The following is an 18,505-nucleotide window of genomic DNA, read 5'->3' as shown; positions in this document are numbered from 1 at the left end:
TGCTTTTTAGGAGCAGTTTTCTGGCCTCGATGTCCACTAGGATGCCTAGGAGCCCACCCTAAGAATGCGGCGTCCCTACCTGAAGGCCTGGGGGGGGGGAGCGGGGCAGCTGTGCCCTCCCCCCCCTCGGGGCAGGAGGAGGCGCGGGTGTGTGAGGGGTGCGGCTCCCAGGCCGCACAGCCCGCCTGACTCGCTGCGTTTCTCTGCCAGCCTGTCCCCCACCCCCAAATACGGCACGACCCACTCCTTGTGCTCTAAGATGCTGAACGACACCACTCTCGAAGCAGGTGAGTTACATGCCAGGTTCCTTCTCGTTTTCTCTGCCCTTTTCCCCCGGCCCGTGTGTCTATGCTATGTGTGCGCGCGTGCGCGCCGACGCTCCTTCGTTGGGTGTGTTTGTGTGTTGGTTTTACAAATAATACCGCGCTCCACAGGCTCGAAAATAAACCGTCTCGGCTAGAGTATCCCGACAGGATTCCTGAAATGTGTATTTCCCTCCCTTTGCCTTTCTCCTTAATGTCTTTGACCTTCTTCAGGACCCGGGTCTCAGGGTGTGTGGCGGAGGTCACAGAATCCGTGAACCGCGAGTTACCGAGGGTGGCTCTAGGGACGACTTCCCAAATTCTTTCCGGAGCTGTTGTGGGGTGGGATGGGGTATCTTCTCTGTCTCCTCACTGGATTGGATAGAGTAGGGGAAAAAGACACCTTTTCTTACCCATGTGGGGGGCTTCCCTTAGATGGTTTTTTGTTCCTTGCAAAACCCGCGCGGCCGTTTCTGTGCGTGATCTCGGCGGCCGCAGTGCGGGGACGGTCTCTTTATTCTTGGGGCGGCTGGGCGCGGAAGGCGCGGCACCTCACAGGTAAAGGGCTTCGGTGATCCCAAGCGCCTTGTCCTATACCCGTGGCCGCTTTCTTGGAAGCTCTGGGGCCCAAAAGATTGGAACCTGAAAGGAGCAAGCAGCAGGCCAGAGGCTCCCAGACGGAGAGTGCCTGGGTGTCCAGCGCACCAAAGGACAGAGCCCCCGCTCTGGACCCGAGCGCGGGGAGCAGAGGGCACTGTGAGCGGTTAGGGCGCGGCCGCGGACCACTCTCCCGACGCCCCAGCTCCCAGCTCCTCTGGTCCACACCTCACTGGCCAAACAGGAGGGCTTCGCTGGCAGGACTGAAACTGGAGTGCGCCTTGCCGCCCAGCCAATTTCGGGAGAAGTTTGCCCAAAGAAAATTTCACTATCCACTGCCAAGAGAAAAACCCCGGTGCCTCTGGGCTATCCGCTCACCTCGCACCTAACGCCAGACGGGCTGGTGGGGGTGGGGGTGGGTGCGGCAGGGGGAGGGGATGTGCCGAGCTCGTGACTTCTAGCCTCAGGATGCTGCTGACTCCTCTGGAGTCTGTAACAAAAACTGACCGCTGGTCAAAAAACTCTTAGAATCAGACGGCTCTTCAGCCAGCTTGTTAGGGTTTGGAGGAAAAGCGACATCTACCTCTTTAAGGGTAAATTCCGGGTCATGGTCTCCAAAATTCGGGTCTAAAGAGACATTGAAGCACCTGTGCTCTCTTGCTTGCCTTCTTGCAGGCAGACTGGTTTTTACACCCTCTCTCAACCCTCAACCCTAAAGCCTTTACCCTCGGGCAAGGCTAGGCATCCTCTTACTTTCCCCCTCTCTTCCCTTCTAGGGATTTCCTTGGGCTTGGATCCTTTGGCCAGTGGGCCTGCCAGAGTCCAGGTGAACTTGATGTGTCCTTGGTGGCTCTTTCAAGACCCTAAACCCTCAGTTTCAACTCCTTTGCTTCACAGAGCCTACTCACTCACTTTCCTGAAAGTGGCAATAGCTGAATAAGAGTTGGCAAGCAAAGAAGAAAGGGGGGTTTAATAGATTTTGTGTATCCAATTGTGAAAGAAGGCAGTGCCTGGCCATGGATCTGCCCCCTATATCTCCTAATAGAATCTTTGAGTTCAGAGAGGAGACTCAAGACCCTCCTCTTGCACCTGCCCTTGTAGAATGAAGCCTCTGCTCAGCTCCAGGAACTGAAAAAGTAAGCATTCCAACTTTTATAGGACACTTGAGGCTTTCAGTCGGAGCTGGGAGAGGGAGGAGTGCTTCTCCTCCACAGGCTTTTAGCAAGGCCCCTTTAGAAAAGAGGTTAAAGAAGACAGGGCTACAAAGATACCTCCCAATTTAAATGTCTTTTGAGAGCAAAGGACAGAGTAGCACCTCTAAAGCATTCTCTTAGGGATTCAAGAGGAAAATGTTAGGGCACCCCAGGACACACATCTGATTCTTGGGGGCAGTTCCCCTTTCCTCTTTAGGGTCTTTGAGAGGAGGCAAGCTAGATTGGTGGTGAGTGATTTCTGAAGGTCTAACTGTGGTTGTAAAGTGCTGTGGAGTCAGTTCTGACTCATAGTGACCCTGCATAGGGTTTCAGGCTGGTGAGTTTGAACCACCGACCCTGTGGTTCAAACAGACCTTGCAGTCCCTTGTATTATCCTGCAGCGCCACACAAGGACTAACTTTGTTGTTGTTAAGTGCCTGCCATCTCACAGACTAACTAGAACCTCCCAAATTCCAGTAGCTCCCTCCACTTTCAGCTTTCTACAGACTTCCTGCATTCACTGAGAATGAAGAATCTTGACTATTGAGGACTTCTTATGAGAAGTAACAGATTCCACTGGGTGCAGGAACTTGTAACTGGCGTTTCATAAGGAAGAGCAAGCTAGCAGTGATTAGCAGATATGAGTTGAACAGATGAATGAATAAATGATCGAAGGGTTTACAGAACTCCTATGTTTGGCTACCCTGGAGTTGCCTCACCAAGTTCTGGCTTCTTCATGGAATTGTTGGTTAAACTTTTCTTCATGAAGAGTCTCCAGAGTTTCATCTCTTGGGGATCTGCTCTGGGCTTCTTTACTGTTGTTTTTGCTGAACTGGATAAAAACCCAATAGCTGAATCCAATTCTGAATATCCCATTTGGGAAAGAGGATTCAGCACAGAAACGAAATGATTCAGGATCTTCTCTTCACTTTTTCTTTGGAACTTCTTTGGGTTAATAGAAATATTCTTCTCTTTCTCCTCTTCCCCAACTCTGAGTCCTCTTAAAGTTGACTTGAGTGAAGACAGTTTGCCCCTTTGTGAGAGGACCTGCAGTCTCTGAAAGGCCCCCAGCTCTTCCTCAGGGGCCCTTCCGTGTGTATGCCTTGCTGGGTTTGAAAAGCTCATTGATTTCCATCCAAAAGGGCTAATTACATTACTTACAGTAAATAGCAACCCTGCTGTCCAGTAGGACTGCCAAAGTCTGGAGAGGGTGGGGAAGGTCTCCAACTTAGTTCACTTGATTGGCTTCATTTTGTGTGAAATCGTGTTTTATGATCTGTATTCTGGCACCCAGAGGACCTAACAGCCAACAGTCTGCAAATAGCATTATTTTTGACCCTGAGAAGAAAGCTTAGGGAAGCTTTGGAATCTTGGGTTTCATGGAGAAGGCGACTCCAAAGTCTCTGGGGCTGCTGCTTTGGGACAGGAAGTAAAGCTGCTCTCTCAAGGATGGCTTCCTTTCTCATTCCCTTCTTCCTTCCTTCCTCCCCACTCTCTTGTCCCTCTTTCCTTGTCCTTTCTCTCCCATTCTCCTTTTTTCCTTTCAACCTTCCTTCTTCCATCTTTTCCTCCCGCCTTCCCTCTCTTACTTCTTCCTTCCCTGGATCCAACTGGATTTGGCCACTGTTACTTGTTGGGCTCCCCCGGGCGGAGGAAGGCGGGTCTGCTGCCGGGCGGGCCCCAGAGGTATCCAGGATGTGTGTCAGAATACTGGGAAGCTGGCGGGGAGTGGTGGGAAACAGAAGAAGGCGAAAGGAACTAAAGGAGTAGAGCGTGGCCGCGGGCTTCCACCTCTTCCAGATGAAAGCTGGGTTGATTCCTGCCACTGCTCCCCGTTTCGGAGCCCCCTAGAGGGCCTCTGGCCTTTTGAATGAATCGACAATATAAGAGTATTGTGGATAGTTTTTAATGGGGCTGGGAAGGGGCCGCTGCTAACGGGAACAGAGGGCGATAGAACAATTCCGTCTCTTGTGAGGTGCAAGTTTGCCTTTCTGCTCGTCAGCTCTCACCTTCCCTTCCTCCACAGCGAGGAGACCCTTTCACACCCTCCTAAGTGTGGGGGCGCCCCTGCCAGGGCAGTGGGAATGTCGCACGCGCTAAGTCCCTCAGGGACGCGAATCGAACTCTCCGGACTCCCGGAGCCGCTGCCCATGTTGACAAGTTTCAAACCGGACTCTAGAATCGCCTTCAAATCTGAATTGGGTAAGAGAGTAAATCATCCTCTGGCCACTGTTTGGTTACAGACTCGTGCCCTACAGTCTGTCCCTAAAACTTGACTTTGTCAAAGAAAATATACACACACACCCCAACATTGAGAAACACAGGCACTTCAAGTGCACTTTTCAGTTTTGGCGACTGTCTAGCGCATACTCTTCAGGAGGTGAGGCAAAGAAATTAACTGGCTGACCGCAGCTCTTAAGTGATGCGAAGGAGAGGAACCAGCATTGTCTTGACATCAGTGATGCTCTTGCGTTTCTGTCCAATATTGACTTATTTGGGGTGTCAGTCAGAGACAACCAGGATCAGAAAGTGATACAAAGTTGAACCCAGAATTCTGTGTGCCTTAAACCCTAATCAGGTCTTAAACTAGGATTGTGGAGTCAGACTGTCTTACTCCTGTGCCTTGGCAGGGACAATAAGGACTTCTTTTCCCCTTTAAAATGTGACCACTGGGAACTCTTGGAAGGATGTGTGTGTGTTCGTGAGTGTGTATGTGTGTGTTGAGGGGAGGTAAAGACCCCCCTTTTCTCTTCTCCAGTCTCAACACCCCCCCCCTTTGTAATGTTTGTCCCCGCTTGCCCATCACCAGGGGGTTGAGAGGACTATGACAGGTCTTTGTTGTCTGAATAAAATCCGTGGCAGCTCCAGGGAGAGAACTCCTCCTACTAAATTATCAAAAATGGGCTGGCTTTAGTCTCTTAACAAATTGGACACAGCTACAGCAGGAGCAGTCCCCAACCCAACCTACAGGCACTGGGAACTTGCAAGCAGCCAGGGACCGCTGAAAATAGCACTTCTTTTTGTTTCTTTGTGTTCAAAATTATTTTCTTCCTTCACCAGATTTTGTTTTTCTCCCCCCGCTGCAGTTGTTTCTTATTAGTAACCCGATCTCTCAGAGCAGTAAGATTCGCCTTCTTCGCCTTCTTTCCCCTCCGCCTGTGTTTGTTTGTTTTCTGCACATCTCCTTCAGGGAGCCGCTGGGCTTTTTTTTTTTTTTTTTTGCGAGCGACCCAATTTCCACTCCATCTTCTTCTTTCTTCTTTCTTCTCTCTCCTCTCTTCCTCTTGTTCTCTGTCCCCGAGAGTCTCCGAGCTCCTCCAGGGAGCAGCCCTCTGCAGTCCCCTTCTGTTCCTTCACTCGGATGAGCTGAGAACCCCGGGCGTGTGTATATGGAAATAGTAGGGTGCCGAGCAGAAGACAAGTCGTGCCCTTTCCGCCCCCCAGCCATGCTCTTTCACGGGATCTCCGGAGGCCACATCCAAGGCATTATGGAAGAGATGGAGCGCAGATCCAAGACAGAGGCCCGCCTGACCAAAGGAGCCCAGCTCAACGGACGCGACGCGGTAAGGAAGTGTCCCGCAGTCTCTGCAGCCCGGAGCGTCGCGGCGCCTGCGCGCGCTCAGTGAAGACAAGCCTCGAGTCTCTTGTCAGCTGGGGTTAGGGATGGTGGTCATAAGACACCCACTCTAAGCTGGGTGGTGGGTTTTATCCAGGTCTCCTAGCTCTGAGGAGCCAAGAAACGACCCCCTTTGGGACTTGAAATGTCAAGAACTTGCTATCTTCTGCCATAGTGTTTTCCTGAGCGAACAGGGCCAGTTGGAGTTGGAGGAGTGGGGCGTCCTCTTTTACACATCCCAAACTTCCCCCTTTGCTCCAGAGCGCCTTCCCGGCGAGGATCAGAGGATCTGAGGGCGAGTTGGATGCAGGCAAGGGTGGACGGTGCGTAGCTGAGGCTCAGGGTCCTGCTGGCGTTCCTCCGCCCTCTCTGGGTTTGACCACCCCGTTGGGGGTGGGCTGAGGCACGGCATAGCCACCTTCCATTTCCCTTACTCTTGGTGCTCAGCACCCTTAAACACAATCCTAGTTCTTGTGAAATGGGAGTGCGTTGAGCTCCGGGGTCCAGCGGGTGTGTTTGTAGGAGGAAAATCAAATAAAAAAATCATTCGGAGGAGCGCACACCCAGCCCAAGCTCAAAAACTTTTTTCAAGCTTTTCAGTGTTTCAACAATAAAAGCTATGTCCGCTCAAGAAAAAAAAACCAATTAGTAATATATGTGTTTTTCTTCCCAGTTATGAGCCAGAGGGGGTGGTGGTGGAATTACGAAAGTCTCCGGAAAATAATTCCAGCCCAACAGAGCAGTGTAGATTCTCTGGTGTCACACCGGGAACTGTAGGATAGCTCTAGCCTTTAGCCAGGGGATCCGGGGGTTTGGTGGTCCCACCAGTTTGCTGAGTTGGGAGATGTGTCTACATTTACAATGCTAACTCAGTGCTTGGCCCACGGAGTAAAGGAGGAAACTTACCTTTACTTTTTCAGGCCCGCCAAAGTTTCATGGGGACAGTCAGCTCGGTTTTTGTGTTTTGAGGAGAAATCTCCATTATCTTTTTCTCTTACGTGGTTATCCCATTTAAAAACAAAAAGCAGCAACCGAAGTCTGTAATTTCCTGGCTGGGCTTGGTCACAATGAGGTTTTCCCATCTTGGGCTGTGCGGGTGGTACTAGGCAAGAAGCTTGACTTGGGCACTAAACAGATATCCAGGAGAAAAATGTCGTGGGTATTTTGATGCCGTGGTACAACTGAGCCTTCCTGGGAACAATCATTTCACAACATTTCTGGGAAAAGAACCAATATTCTTGAAAATTAGGGAGCATAAAGGTCTGTAAATATATCCCCACCAAAACAGTGTCAAGTAAATTATGATTAATTTTACGTAATTAATTTCATTCTTGTCTGTAAGAATTTATACAAACAGAATTGTAATATTATTTGTGTTTAAAAACAATCTTTGCTTGTGTAAATCTCCTTTACCTCCCTCAAAAACAATTCCTATTGTTTCCTTTTGTGTCCGTTGTAAGCCACAGTTTTTAGGTTGTAATGATTCGAGTTCCAGAACCATCACCTAAATATAGTTAATATGCTCCCAACACATTATAATCGAGGTTCGGGACTGCCGGACGATCTTTAGGTTAACTGTCTGGGGTGGACGCGAACGCGGGGTCAGACTGACAAGGTAGAGAGGGAGTGAGCCACTAACGGAAAACGTGCCCCTACGTTTGCTGTGTGCGGTGGGTCCTGGGCTTAAGCTATCAGGGGACCCCGCATTGTGCTGTGCGGTGCAGCGCGCTCCACAGCCGCGTTTGTGATTGCCTTGCAGGGGATGCCCCCGCTGAGCCCGGAGAAACCCGCTCTGTGTGCTGGCTGCGGGGGCAAGATCTCAGACAGGTACTACCTGCTGGCAGTGGACAAGCAGTGGCACCTGAGGTGCCTGAAGTGCTGTGAATGTAAACTGGCCCTCGAGTCCGAGCTCACTTGCTTCGCCAAGGACGGCAGCATTTACTGCAAGGAGGATTATTACAGGTACTCCCGCTCCTATCTCTCTTGTGCGGACACATCTGGCGTGGTTACCTGTCCGAGCCCAGGTCCCCCTCGTCCATTTTTGGTCTGTTTGTGGCGCTGACGTCAGTCCGGAACCCAAGAAAGTCTACTCGGACCTCAGCGTACGCCAAAGTGCGACCCTCTGGACTAATACTGAGGCTTAGTGGGAGGGACACCCGAGATCTAGGGCATTCTCAGGGGATACCGCACGCGCGGGCTCTTCGCAGTTCGTTGGTGGGAGTACCTAGGAAAATCTGCGTGTCTCTGTGGTCTGAATCTTGAGAGGTTTATTTCCGCTTACTACGAACTGAACAAGGTGTGAACCTCGAACTGGTGGCCCCGGCGAAGCCACTGGGTTTTTGTTGTTGTTTTGTTTTGTTTTTGCTTGGTGGGAGACCTTGAAAGTGACCACGATCAAGAATAAATACCGTTGACAAAATTCAAGCCACTCAGTTCTGAGCTCTTTTTATCCGTTAGCTAGAACCATGCCCGCTAGACTAGAGAGAAAACTCAGCGGCGGGCATACCTGCTGATCCTTCCCATTTGTGTGTCTGGATTGGAAAAGACAGAATTAGGTGCAGGTGAGTGCTACCTCGGCTGTCAGCTGTAGTCAGGGAGGTGGATAACAAAAAAATCTTTAATTTACAAAATTGTCCTTTTTTGGGAAGTGTCCATCTGAATTAATACTTTCAGACACACACACACAACCAGGATAATAATACTGTCCTTCTTTCATTAAATGTTTTGTAACCGATGAAGCGTTTTTTACTTGGCAGAACAATTTACTATAGATCCTTTAAATTGCGCTGTGAGTTAGCTAGTGCAGAGTTTTGGGTTTTGATTTTTAGATCTCCATGTTACTGAGAAGGAAACTGAAGCTCAATGCCAAGGTTCTTTGTCCTGGTTCCTCAGAACAAGTTAATACGCAAATAAAATTAATGTCATACTGGTCCAGTCTACTGTCCTCCGAGGGAGTCTGGATCTCGGTTTGTCCACTGCAGACCAAACCCCAGGCGCTGTGCCTTAACCAGCGCCCTGACTCTTAGCTGTTTCCTTCCAGAAGGTTCTCTGTGCAGAGATGTGCCCGCTGCCACCTTGGCATCTCCGCCTCCGAGATGGTTATGCGTGCCCGAGACTCTGTGTACCATCTAAGCTGCTTCACCTGCTCCACCTGCAACAAGACTCTGACCACGGGCGACCATTTCGGCATGAAAGACAGCCTGGTGTACTGCCGCGCCCACTTCGAGACCCTCTTGCAAGGGGAGTATCCCCCACAGCTGAGCTACACTGAGCTGGCAGCCAAGAGCGGAGGCTTGGCCTTGCCTTACTTCAACGGCACAGGCACGGTGCAGAAAGGACGGCCCCGGAAGCGGAAAAGCCCAGCGCTGGGAGTGGACATAGTCAATTACAACTCAGGTGGGTCCCCCCCACCCCTGGCCTTCAGTCATTTCCCCCATCCAAGATCTGGCTGCCAGAGGATGCTCTACCCAACATTCCCTTTTTCTCTGTACAGCTTCCTCTCACACAGAAGAAAGGGAAGGAGGGAGCTAAAGAGGGAGACAGGGGAGAAAGGAGAGAGAGAGAATGTGACCTTTATTTTGTTGTTATTTAGGTTTATTTAGGTTGTGTGTGTGTGTGTGTGTGGTGGGGGGGTGGAATGAAAAACGCAAAACCAAACAAACCAAAAACAAAACCCCAAACCAAAAACACAACAAAGAAAACATCCACAGCCATGGGGCTGCCGTGACTTTCCCCAAAACATGCAGAGCCAAATCCTAGCTGCCCATTAGTTAATGAGCCCATTAGTTTCTGGCTCCCAGTTGGAGCAAATCAGCCCCAGGGCAATTCCTTTGTGGATGCCAAATTATGGATCCTGAAGGAGGTTTTCCCAAATACTAGGGGAGTGGGGGAAACTCTTCAGAGCCCAAACTCAGTCTTTCTAGAGGTAGTAGAGGCTGTGGTGAGCAGCCCAGTTAATCAGAAACACAGTTGGTATGAGTGTTGAAAACCCGACTTTCCTGACCCTGGCGACTGCAGCTTTAAGGGTGGAGATCCCTCCACACTGAGGTGGTTTGTGCCTTCCAGAGGTCAGGTTCCTCATCTAGATGATTCTTCTCTGAGAGACCTTCCAGATTCCCAGGCAAACTGGAACTACCTCCAGGTCAGACATGGTCTTGGCTCAGGCTTAGTCTGTCTTCTACCAGCTTTCCCTCTTAATTAAAACTAAAATACAGGCAACAGGCCAGAAAGCACACTTTCTGGCTGGCACTGGGGATGCACCGCTGTTTATCAATCTTGCTTACTCAAGCATCAGTTGTAGGAAGCCTGAGACTCCACTCACCAGGCTGGTGTTTCTTGTTCTAAAGGTTTGGTAAAAGTCAGAATGATAGCAGACCCCGCTCACATAATCTAACTCTGAGCAGGATCCAGACTCTTCTTGTGAGTCTCAGTCACTGGGAAGAAGTTCTAGAAAACCCTGGTTAACTTTTGGGGGACAGGGCTGTCCTAGCTGCTCTTCAAACACCAGCAAGTAGGAGACAGATTGAAAAAGACTACAGAATGAAGTTTGGGAACCTCATCTGGCAGGTTTACTGTGATACCATGAGTTCCCCAGGTGCCTAGCCAAAGTGAGTGCGTCCTAGAGCACAGGTGGGATGATTCTGTGTTTCTCTTCCACTCCCTGGCGCCTGGAATGATCCTGACATTCAGCTGGTGCTCAGCCAGATAAATGACTTGCTCAAGGTCACATAACCAGTGTAGACAAGTCAGAACGTAGAGTTCTGCTTTGAGAGTTTTCAGAAGTCATCAGGGTCAATGATTGCTCCCCGACCCTACCCTCTGTTCCCTCCAGATCTAGCTGAAGAGCAGATTCACAGCACTGAACAGGTACAGCAGGCAGCATCTCAGAAAGAGTAGTGAGTGCCCCCTTTGTGCCCCTCCCCCCAAACCCAGAGCAGCTGCAGTTGTCCCTAGAGGGTCACTAGATGATAGAAAAAGAGCCAGACAAATCGCTACAGACCCCATCAGGATCAGGTTGCACGAGGACAGTGGACAGCGGGTGCAGCCCCAGGTTTTGCCAACCTCCAGCCAAGGGCCACACCCTCAACCTCATTGCCACAGAGCTCAGTTGGGGTCTTTGGTTAGGCCCCTGCTTTGCCCAGCACTCATCTCTTTTGATGCCACAGGGCACTACTTGTTCTATACTAATAGAAGATGACATGGGAATTTTGAGTCACTCTCCAGGGTCCTAGTTAGAGAGAGAGACAAAATGGGGGTGGGGTGGAAAGAAGAGAGAATGGGAGAGAAACAATGAGAGAGAAACAGAGAACCAGCAAACTCTTTGAAAAAAGGGAAAGTCCCGGAAGAATGAAGACTTTTAGTCAAACTGTGACAAGCCTGGCTTTGGACTTATTCTTTTCATCTAATTAGTGGTATTTGATTTCTCCTTGGATCCTATTTTATAGTAGAAAGTCCTGGGGGGGTGGTGTAATAAAAGACAGTAGAGTTCAACTTTTCCTACTTATCTGAACAAAACTGGAGACTCAACACTTCTATCTTAAAAAGAATTAAAATCTCTTTGTTTGCAAATTAGTGCCACTACAAGGCTATAAAGAAAGTGGATCCATTCTTGTTTATGATGGAGAGAAAAGTTGCCTAGGTCACTGTCTTAGCTGGAATGAGATGAGTATCCATATATTACACTACTACAGACCTACAGACAGTGGTGCCTTTTAATTGGCACCCATTCCAACCTTTCTAAATGTTCTCCAGAGGCACTTGTAAATAGCATCGATCTCTTTAAAGTTAGTTGAAAATAATCTAGACCCTTACCAGAAATCAACCTACTATTTAAAAAGTGCTTACAAACCTACTGCCAGTTTGTTACAAGAACAAAAGAAAACTTTCATTAAATTAAAAGCGTGTTAAAAGGTAGAAAATAAAATGGACCTAGTCCTAGCTCATTATTTCAGGCTTCCTTGGATCTTGCATTGCCACTTCTGCTTAAATGTAAGCTTCTCTCAGAAAATATAACATTGATATTAATAAAACATGTAATTTATGCATTAATATATTTTCAAAAACATACATAAAACACATTTATAATCCAAAGATTGTTAGAGATGTGAAACGTGGCAAAGATCAGCAAGTGCCTCATAATGGGACTATTCCTAAGGTAGTTTATACTTCTTTGTGCCATTAATCAGACAGATGTTTTAGGAAAGAGACATGGAAAGTTTATCTGGAACCCTGGATTGAAATAAAGTCCTAAGGGGGTGGAAAGGAATTTTATTTTTAGGATAGGCAGTTTTTACTTGGGTAATTTAGCATTAATTTAGAGACTAAAATTTTACCACTTTTCAAAATCTCTCTTCTTTAGGTTCTTTCTATCGATCCAAGTTTTTAAAAGTCCTCACAGCTATTAAATAAGCCAGCTGGTACTGACCCCTAGTGGTGTTCCAGGGATCAGTTAGCTCACAGAAGGTCATGCACCTTCAAAATAGAAAACCACTTCAGGTTAGGTGACTACTTTATAAGTGATTAGAAAATAGAGTATTTTCTCATTAGATCTTCTCATTAACTTAATAAGTCTGGGTATGTACATACAGGTGGATGTTTACTACAAACCAGGAAAAAGAAACCTATAACCGGTTACAAAAGTAGACTCTAGGGAAACACAATCACCTGCAAGTTTACATAATGTACTTGTATTTCAACATAAATAATTTAGGATAATGCACTAGTAACTGTGTGGAAGAAATGGATTGCTCTATTAAATTGCATACTGTAAGTGATAACACAGTCAAAGGAAAATCATACACCATAATATCTGTTTAACAAGGAGATAACTTCACCTCTTTATACAATGAATTATAATCTGTGTACAAATAGGCCCTAAAATTTGGCTTAATGGAATAATATGCTCTGCTGAGTTTCTAATCAGCAATAATGGATATAGAATGTATACAAAAGAAAGCAATTTTATTAAACCTTACTATAATTACCTTTCTGAAACTTCATTTTAGCAACTAGTGATTATATACTCAGATTAGGATTCATATTGATTTCTTAGAAACATTAGCTTGTGGGGAAACGGTTCAGAGCATTATTTAAACACCAACTTAAAATTTCTATCCCAAGTGTAATATTCAATTTAATGTGTAGTTCTGGAAAAGTTACATGTTACTCACATATGATAGGAATGAAATCTTACTTGAAGAAGCTTCTAGTGACTGAGGTGAGCCTCTTTGATCATTTCATTGTTTGGCTGTGAAACATGACCTAGTTTTCTGGAGATAAGTATAGTTTTATAGTAGGTCCTAAGATGTTGTTTTATCCATTTGAGGATAAGAAAGTACAATTCTGTAGAGGAGTTGAACTTGATATATGCTCATTGGGCTGAAATTGGAAAAAAATGTAAAATACATACTCTCTGTATCTTTGGGTCTATGCTATCCTTTCTGATGGAGCATACGTCTGAGTTCAGCATTTGAATGTATATACCTGACTTGGATTCTACTTCACATTGATTTGACTTTGCATTAATATACACTTGTAATTTTATTGATGAACAAAGGACTCTGAAATCATGACTGAGTGACTGTTGAGTTCCTGGTTTTACTAGACTCTGAGGATCCCAAAATAAATATGGCATAATCTTTCCCCCAAGGAAATCACTCACCTACCCTTTTGCCAAATACGCCCTCCTACTTACGTATCTTATAGAAATATAAACCATGCATGTCTACTCATGCTGTATTAGGGAGAATTTCTTTTTAAATGGGTTTTGTAAAGCAGCTGACTTCTTGGTTGGTGACTAAAATTTCTGTGCTTCTCTCTATCTGTTGACTTACTGGAAACATTAAAAAAAAATCATTATAAGCAGAGTAAAACAAGAAGATAACCTTTTAGTAAGGAGACTCAAAAGAGCTCATGTTAATAGATGCATACTTTCTCCAAGATTCAGATTTCTTTTCTCCCTGGATGACAAGATCAGTTTGGTTTTAGGTATTCTATTATACAGTAAAATGCAAGATGATCAAACCTAATTAAATATGAGGAAAATATTTGAAATAAGAATTAAAAAAAAAAAAAAGCCATGCCCTTTAAGTTGTGAAATTGACTGAATCAGTAAATATTCAGCTAAATGTTTTTCATTTCACAAATCGTATTTTCTATGCAGAGCCAGTAGTTTATTGAAAGTGACCTTTTAAATGCACAACTTTGTATCCTGGGGATAACAACTTTCAGGCTGGTTTCAAAGGCTGGGCTGTAATCCCCCCAGTGCTAAGTGAGAAGACACTGGCCCTCTCTGCCAGGGTCCTCAGCTCTCAGTCAAGGCCAAGCTTGCATTCCAGAGCAAAAAGGGCCAAGATCTAAGCCTAGAAACAAGCACTTTCAGTGGCTGAGGGAGTGCTTCAGGCATGAAGAGAGTGAAGAGAAGTTTGGACTCATTATCTTTCAGAAATATTTATAAAAATAACTCCTAGGGAAACACATTTTCTTCCTGGTCTACCCTATTTTAACTGTTGTTGTTAAGTGTCATCGATTTGGTTTCGACTCATAATGACCCTTATAGGGTTTCGAAGCTAGAAATCTTTGAAGGAAAAGAAAGCCTCATCTTTTTCTAGAGGAGCAGCTGGTGGGTTCAAACCAAAATGTGGTTTGCAGTCCAGGGTTTATCCTACAGAGCCACCTGGCTAAACATTCTTGAAAATAATATTCTTGTATTACATAAGGAGTCCTGGTGTGGCTCGGTAGGATAAGCACTAGACTACTAACCACAAGGTCAGTGGTTCAAACCCACTATTTACTCCTTGGAAACCCTATACAAGGTCGCTATGAGTCAGAACTGACTTGATGGCTTTTTACAACATTACATAAGAAGTCTGAAAATTTGTATTTAACTTTACTAAAAACTAGAAATATGTTCTTGGTTGCAAATTTCTTTTTCTAAATATGATGAAATCTTCCCCCTCCTCCTTCTCTTTAACTTTGTCCTTATTGAGAATGCTCTAGGAATTTAGAAAAGACTGAACATTACAATTGGCCTTAATTCTTCCTTATTTGGAAGACTTGTTTGCCATCTCTCTAATGACAAAAAGCAATGCCTTCAGATAATATGTCTCATTCCACAAATATGGACAGAATAAGGAATCTCCAGAAACTGTGCATAGGGTTGAGCTGGGGTGGAGTGCTATTATTAAATACATTTCTTAGAAAATGATGTTCTCTTCGATTTGTTTCACTCCCAATTTACTGTGGTTATTTGTCAGTTAAGTTGATCCCAACTCATGCCAACCCTAGGTGTGTCATAGTAGAACGCTGCTTCATAGAGTTCTCAAGTCCGTAACCGGAAGCAGATGACTAAGATGCCTCTGGATGGGTTTGAACTGTCAGTCTTTGGACTATAAGTCTAGGGATTCCTTTTTGCTCTACTTGTATGTTTTGAAACTGATTCCAACTTATAGTGACTCAATAGGTCAGGGTAGGACTGCCTGGAATTTTTATAGGAGCAGGCCGTTGGGTTCTTTCTCCCATGCAGTAACTGATGGGTTCCAAGCGCCTGCTCACCTTTCTGCTGGCAGCCAAGTGCTTAAACACTGCACCAGGGACTCCTTTCCCACTCACTTACTTAGGGCTTATTTATCTTCCCAAGTTTCCCTAGCAACTATTAAGCAAAAGAGATAAATTACCTATTATTTTTCTATTATACAAGCTTTATGGTTATGTCTATAAACAGGCTAGTTTGGCTGCTTTGACAATTAGCCTCCTTGTTTTTATTGAGATATACTGCGCATAATGGAATCGTCAGCTTTTTTCACAGTTGCTTTATTATCCTTGCCTTATATCATCTCAGCTCATGAAGGAGTTTCTCCTGAGCAGTTGTTTGTTCACTGTTCCCACAACAGGTTGTAACGAAAATGAGGCGGACCACTTGGACCGGGACCAACAGCCTTATCCACCCTCTCAGAAGACTAAGCGAATGCGGACCTCCTTCAAGCACCACCAGCTCCGGACCATGAAATCCTACTTTGCCATCAATCACAACCCGGATGCCAAGGACCTCAAGCAGCTTGCCCAGAAAACAGGCCTGACCAAAAGAGTTTTGCAGGTAAGAAACCTCCATCATTGGTTATGCATACATCGCCCTTTCCCTTGCCAGTAAAAATAGTTTTCTTCCCTGTTTAGAGCGATACGGATATTTCCTATACCCCTACTTGAGCGTGTATCTTAGTTTTCTCCACAGAGGGTGTTTTGAGATGCTGTGGGGGCTTACCAGAGGGTGCCCAACGAGAGAACTAGGGACTTCTGAAATGCAGTTTATTCTTTCTCCAGATGGGCTCTGCATATACAGTGAGGTTATCGCTACAAGTTGTGGCTCTAGAAATTTACATTCACATTAGGCTCAGTGCAGAGACTTTAGGGGGCCTGTTGTTGCTGACACTTCAGCAAACTCTGGGCAGACTCACTCACTTGTTATAACCTTCCAAATTCAGGCTGACCCTTTTTTCAATTCTGGAAAGCCAGAAGCATAGCAAGTGTATCAGCAATCCATTAGAGCCAAGTATTTTCCCATTGTAAGTGACAATTCACAACAAACTACATTTAAAAACTAGGAGTTAGTTCTCTGTTCTATTGCTTCCTTAAACTCATCATGGTATCTTTATAAGAAGATGCAATGAACGAAACTAAAGGAGGTTGCTGCAGGTCCCTTGTGATCCTCTCTCACTTTTCGGGGTCACATAAAAAACATTTTAAGTCTGCTTACCAGTTTAGGGCTGCCTGGGGTCTGTGGCCTCAGAAGAGTTTTTCTTACTCAGAGTATTTACTGTATATCAAATTCATGAACAGCCCAAAGTCTGTTGCAGTGATGTTTATTTCAGATGAGTGCTTTTTACTTTGGGATGATTTCATTGACTCTGTTTCTCTCCATTCTCAAAATACAACAACTGAGAAAGCAGGGTTTATTTTCCCCCTTTTATCTCTGTGCCTTCCTTTCCATGGTATTTGCACATAAATGAGCTCTTGTCAATGCTGGGGGGTGGAATATGTGCAGTTGAGAGAATAAATCTGTAGTATTACTTGAATGAATTTGTTTTTAGAAAGCAAAAAAATCAACCACAAAAAAAAGAGGCCCTTGTCTCTCAAGAAAGATAAACAATTATATCTAAAAAGAGAAACATATATATATATATACACAAAAAAATATATATACATAAAAAGAAAGGAAGAAAAAGAAAAGAGAGAGAAAGAAATATAAAAATAAACATCGGTAAAGAAATCAATTGGGATTGGTTTGCAGGTTTGGTTCCAAAACGCACGAGCCAAATTCAGAAGGAACCTTTTGCGGCAGGAGAATGGGGGTGTTGATAAAGCTGATGGCACATCGCTTCCGGCCCCGCCCTCAGCAGACGGCGCTCTCACTCCACCCGGCACTGCGACCACTTTAACAGACCTGACCAATCCCACTATCACTGTAGTGACATCCGTGACCTCTAACATGGACAGCCACGAATCCGGAAGCCCCTCACAAACTACCTTAACGAACCTTTTCTAACATATGATTTAAAAAAAAAAAAAAAAATTCTTCCTCTTCTTTTTATTATTATTCTAATTATTATTATTTTATTATTTACAAGACTTTTTTTTTTTTTTTCCACACATGAGATATTTGGGAAATAAAAAAATCAACAGCTTGGTGTGTAGCATCTGCAGCCACTTGGCAAATGAGTTTCCAGTATTGTCTCCTTTCAGTGAACATATTTTGTTTGCAAACTGTAAATGGATTTTTTTCTGAATTAATTAGACCTTTCAGTTGATAAGGGGAGTTTTTGAATTTTTCTAATAAGTGCCTCTTAAAATTGTATGTTACTTATTTCCAGAATCTCAAAGGAAAAGAACAAAAATCACGCTGTATCGTAATTGACAAATAATCATATTCCCAGTCAAATAATTAGGTTACTAAAGAATCAGATGAGTGATCAGTTATTTTTTAAGCTTTGCAATTGTCTGTGTGCTTATGGAATTTTACAAACGTCACATTAAAAAAAAACAATGAAAGTAAAAATTTTTGGTTGATTCATATTTCTTGCATAGTCAATGCAAATGAGGAATGTTATTAAAGAAAAGTATTAGTTATAATTATTTTTAATGTTAATGATAGTTAGTGAGAAATCGATTCCAAGAGCGTGACTGTTCTTTCTCTTAGAGATGTACAGCCCAACAAAACTTTTTATTTCATAGTTTTTCAAAATTTGAAAAATTAAACTTCCTGTGTATCCATGAAAATTCCACATAGAATTTGAAATTCTATACTTTTAACCTCCGCAAGTCAATAGTGATCATTGTGAAACTGTTCTCTCTAAATTATCCTCCCCCCAGGGAAAATGGAAATAAGCAAAATATAATTTTTTAAGAAGTTAAAAAATTGATTTAGTTTAATTAATAGCTCTATTGATTGGCTTCAGATGTACCATAAGATTGTATCTGGCATTCTATATGAATAATGTTAAAAAAAATTTTTTTTTTTAAGGAAACTTAGTAGACTATTACAAACAATGAGAATTCCTTGGTTTTGTTTTGCTTTGTTTTATTTTGGCACAGGATGATAATTGTGTTGAAGAAAATTTTTTTTATGGCATTAGAGATTTGAAGTTATTAGTCTTACAGTAGATAAACTCAGAAGCCTTGTGGATGCTGATCTGAATATATTTCCTCGTTTACAGTAACATTTTTTTTTTCCCCCTTTTAATTTAAGCTAAAAATCTTAACTGGTCTGGGCAGTGGTGAATGTTCATCTATATGCTTCTGTTGTA

General features: G+C 44.6%; 1 protein-coding gene across 3 annotated transcripts; it reads left to right on the top strand.

Annotated features, from left to right (window-relative positions):
* The first annotated feature begins 243 nt into the window (after positions 1-243).
* On the top strand, positions 244-18,128 carry LHX9 (LIM homeobox 9). Of its 3 annotated transcripts, none has more exons than XM_006834174.1 (6): positions 244-287; positions 5,537-5,655; positions 7,468-7,670; positions 8,749-9,104; positions 15,599-15,801; positions 16,993-18,128. In XM_006834174.1, exons 1-6 carry the CDS (start codon positions 260-262, stop codon positions 17,245-17,247), a joined length of 1,164 nt encoding a protein of 387 aa, XP_006834237.1. In that variant the 5' UTR covers positions 244-259; the 3' UTR covers positions 17,248-18,128. The 3 variants fall into 3 exon arrangements, with proteins under 3 accessions (XP_006834237.1, XP_006834236.1, XP_006834238.1); XM_006834175.1 differs by lacking the exon at positions 244-287 and adding an exon at positions 14,015-14,020 and having other exon boundaries at positions 5,539-5,617; positions 7,445-7,670; positions 16,993-17,247; XM_006834173.1 differs by lacking the exon at positions 244-287 and having other exon boundaries at positions 5,442-5,655; positions 16,993-18,000.
* The last annotated feature ends 377 nt before the right edge of the window (positions 18,129-18,505 follow it).

The sequence above is a fragment of the Chrysochloris asiatica genome, unplaced genomic scaffold (genome assembly GCF_000296735.1).
Source record: "Chrysochloris asiatica unplaced genomic scaffold, ChrAsi1.0 scaffold00009, whole genome shotgun sequence".
NCBI classification, from domain to species: domain Eukaryota; kingdom Metazoa; phylum Chordata; class Mammalia; order Afrosoricida; family Chrysochloridae; genus Chrysochloris; species Chrysochloris asiatica.
The sequence above is the reverse complement of the archived record's forward strand: the minus strand, read 5'-3'. Positions and strand labels throughout refer to the sequence as shown.

What these genes read in the sequence shown, in the direction of transcription:
- LHX9 (XM_006834173.1), top strand. Translation starts at nt 5,482, where the DNA reads ATGGAAATAGTAGGGTGCCGAGCAGAAGACAAGTCGTGCCCTTTCCGC. An exon ending in TGCAAGGAGGATTATTACAG is followed by an intron (nt 7,671 to 8,748) that starts GTACTCCCGCTC and finishes GTTTCCTTCCAG; the next exon opens with AAGGTTCTCTGTGCAGAGAT. An exon ending in CATAGTCAATTACAACTCAG is followed by an intron (nt 9,105 to 15,598) that starts GTGGGTCCCCCC and finishes TTCCCACAACAG; the next exon opens with GTTGTAACGAAAATGAGGCG.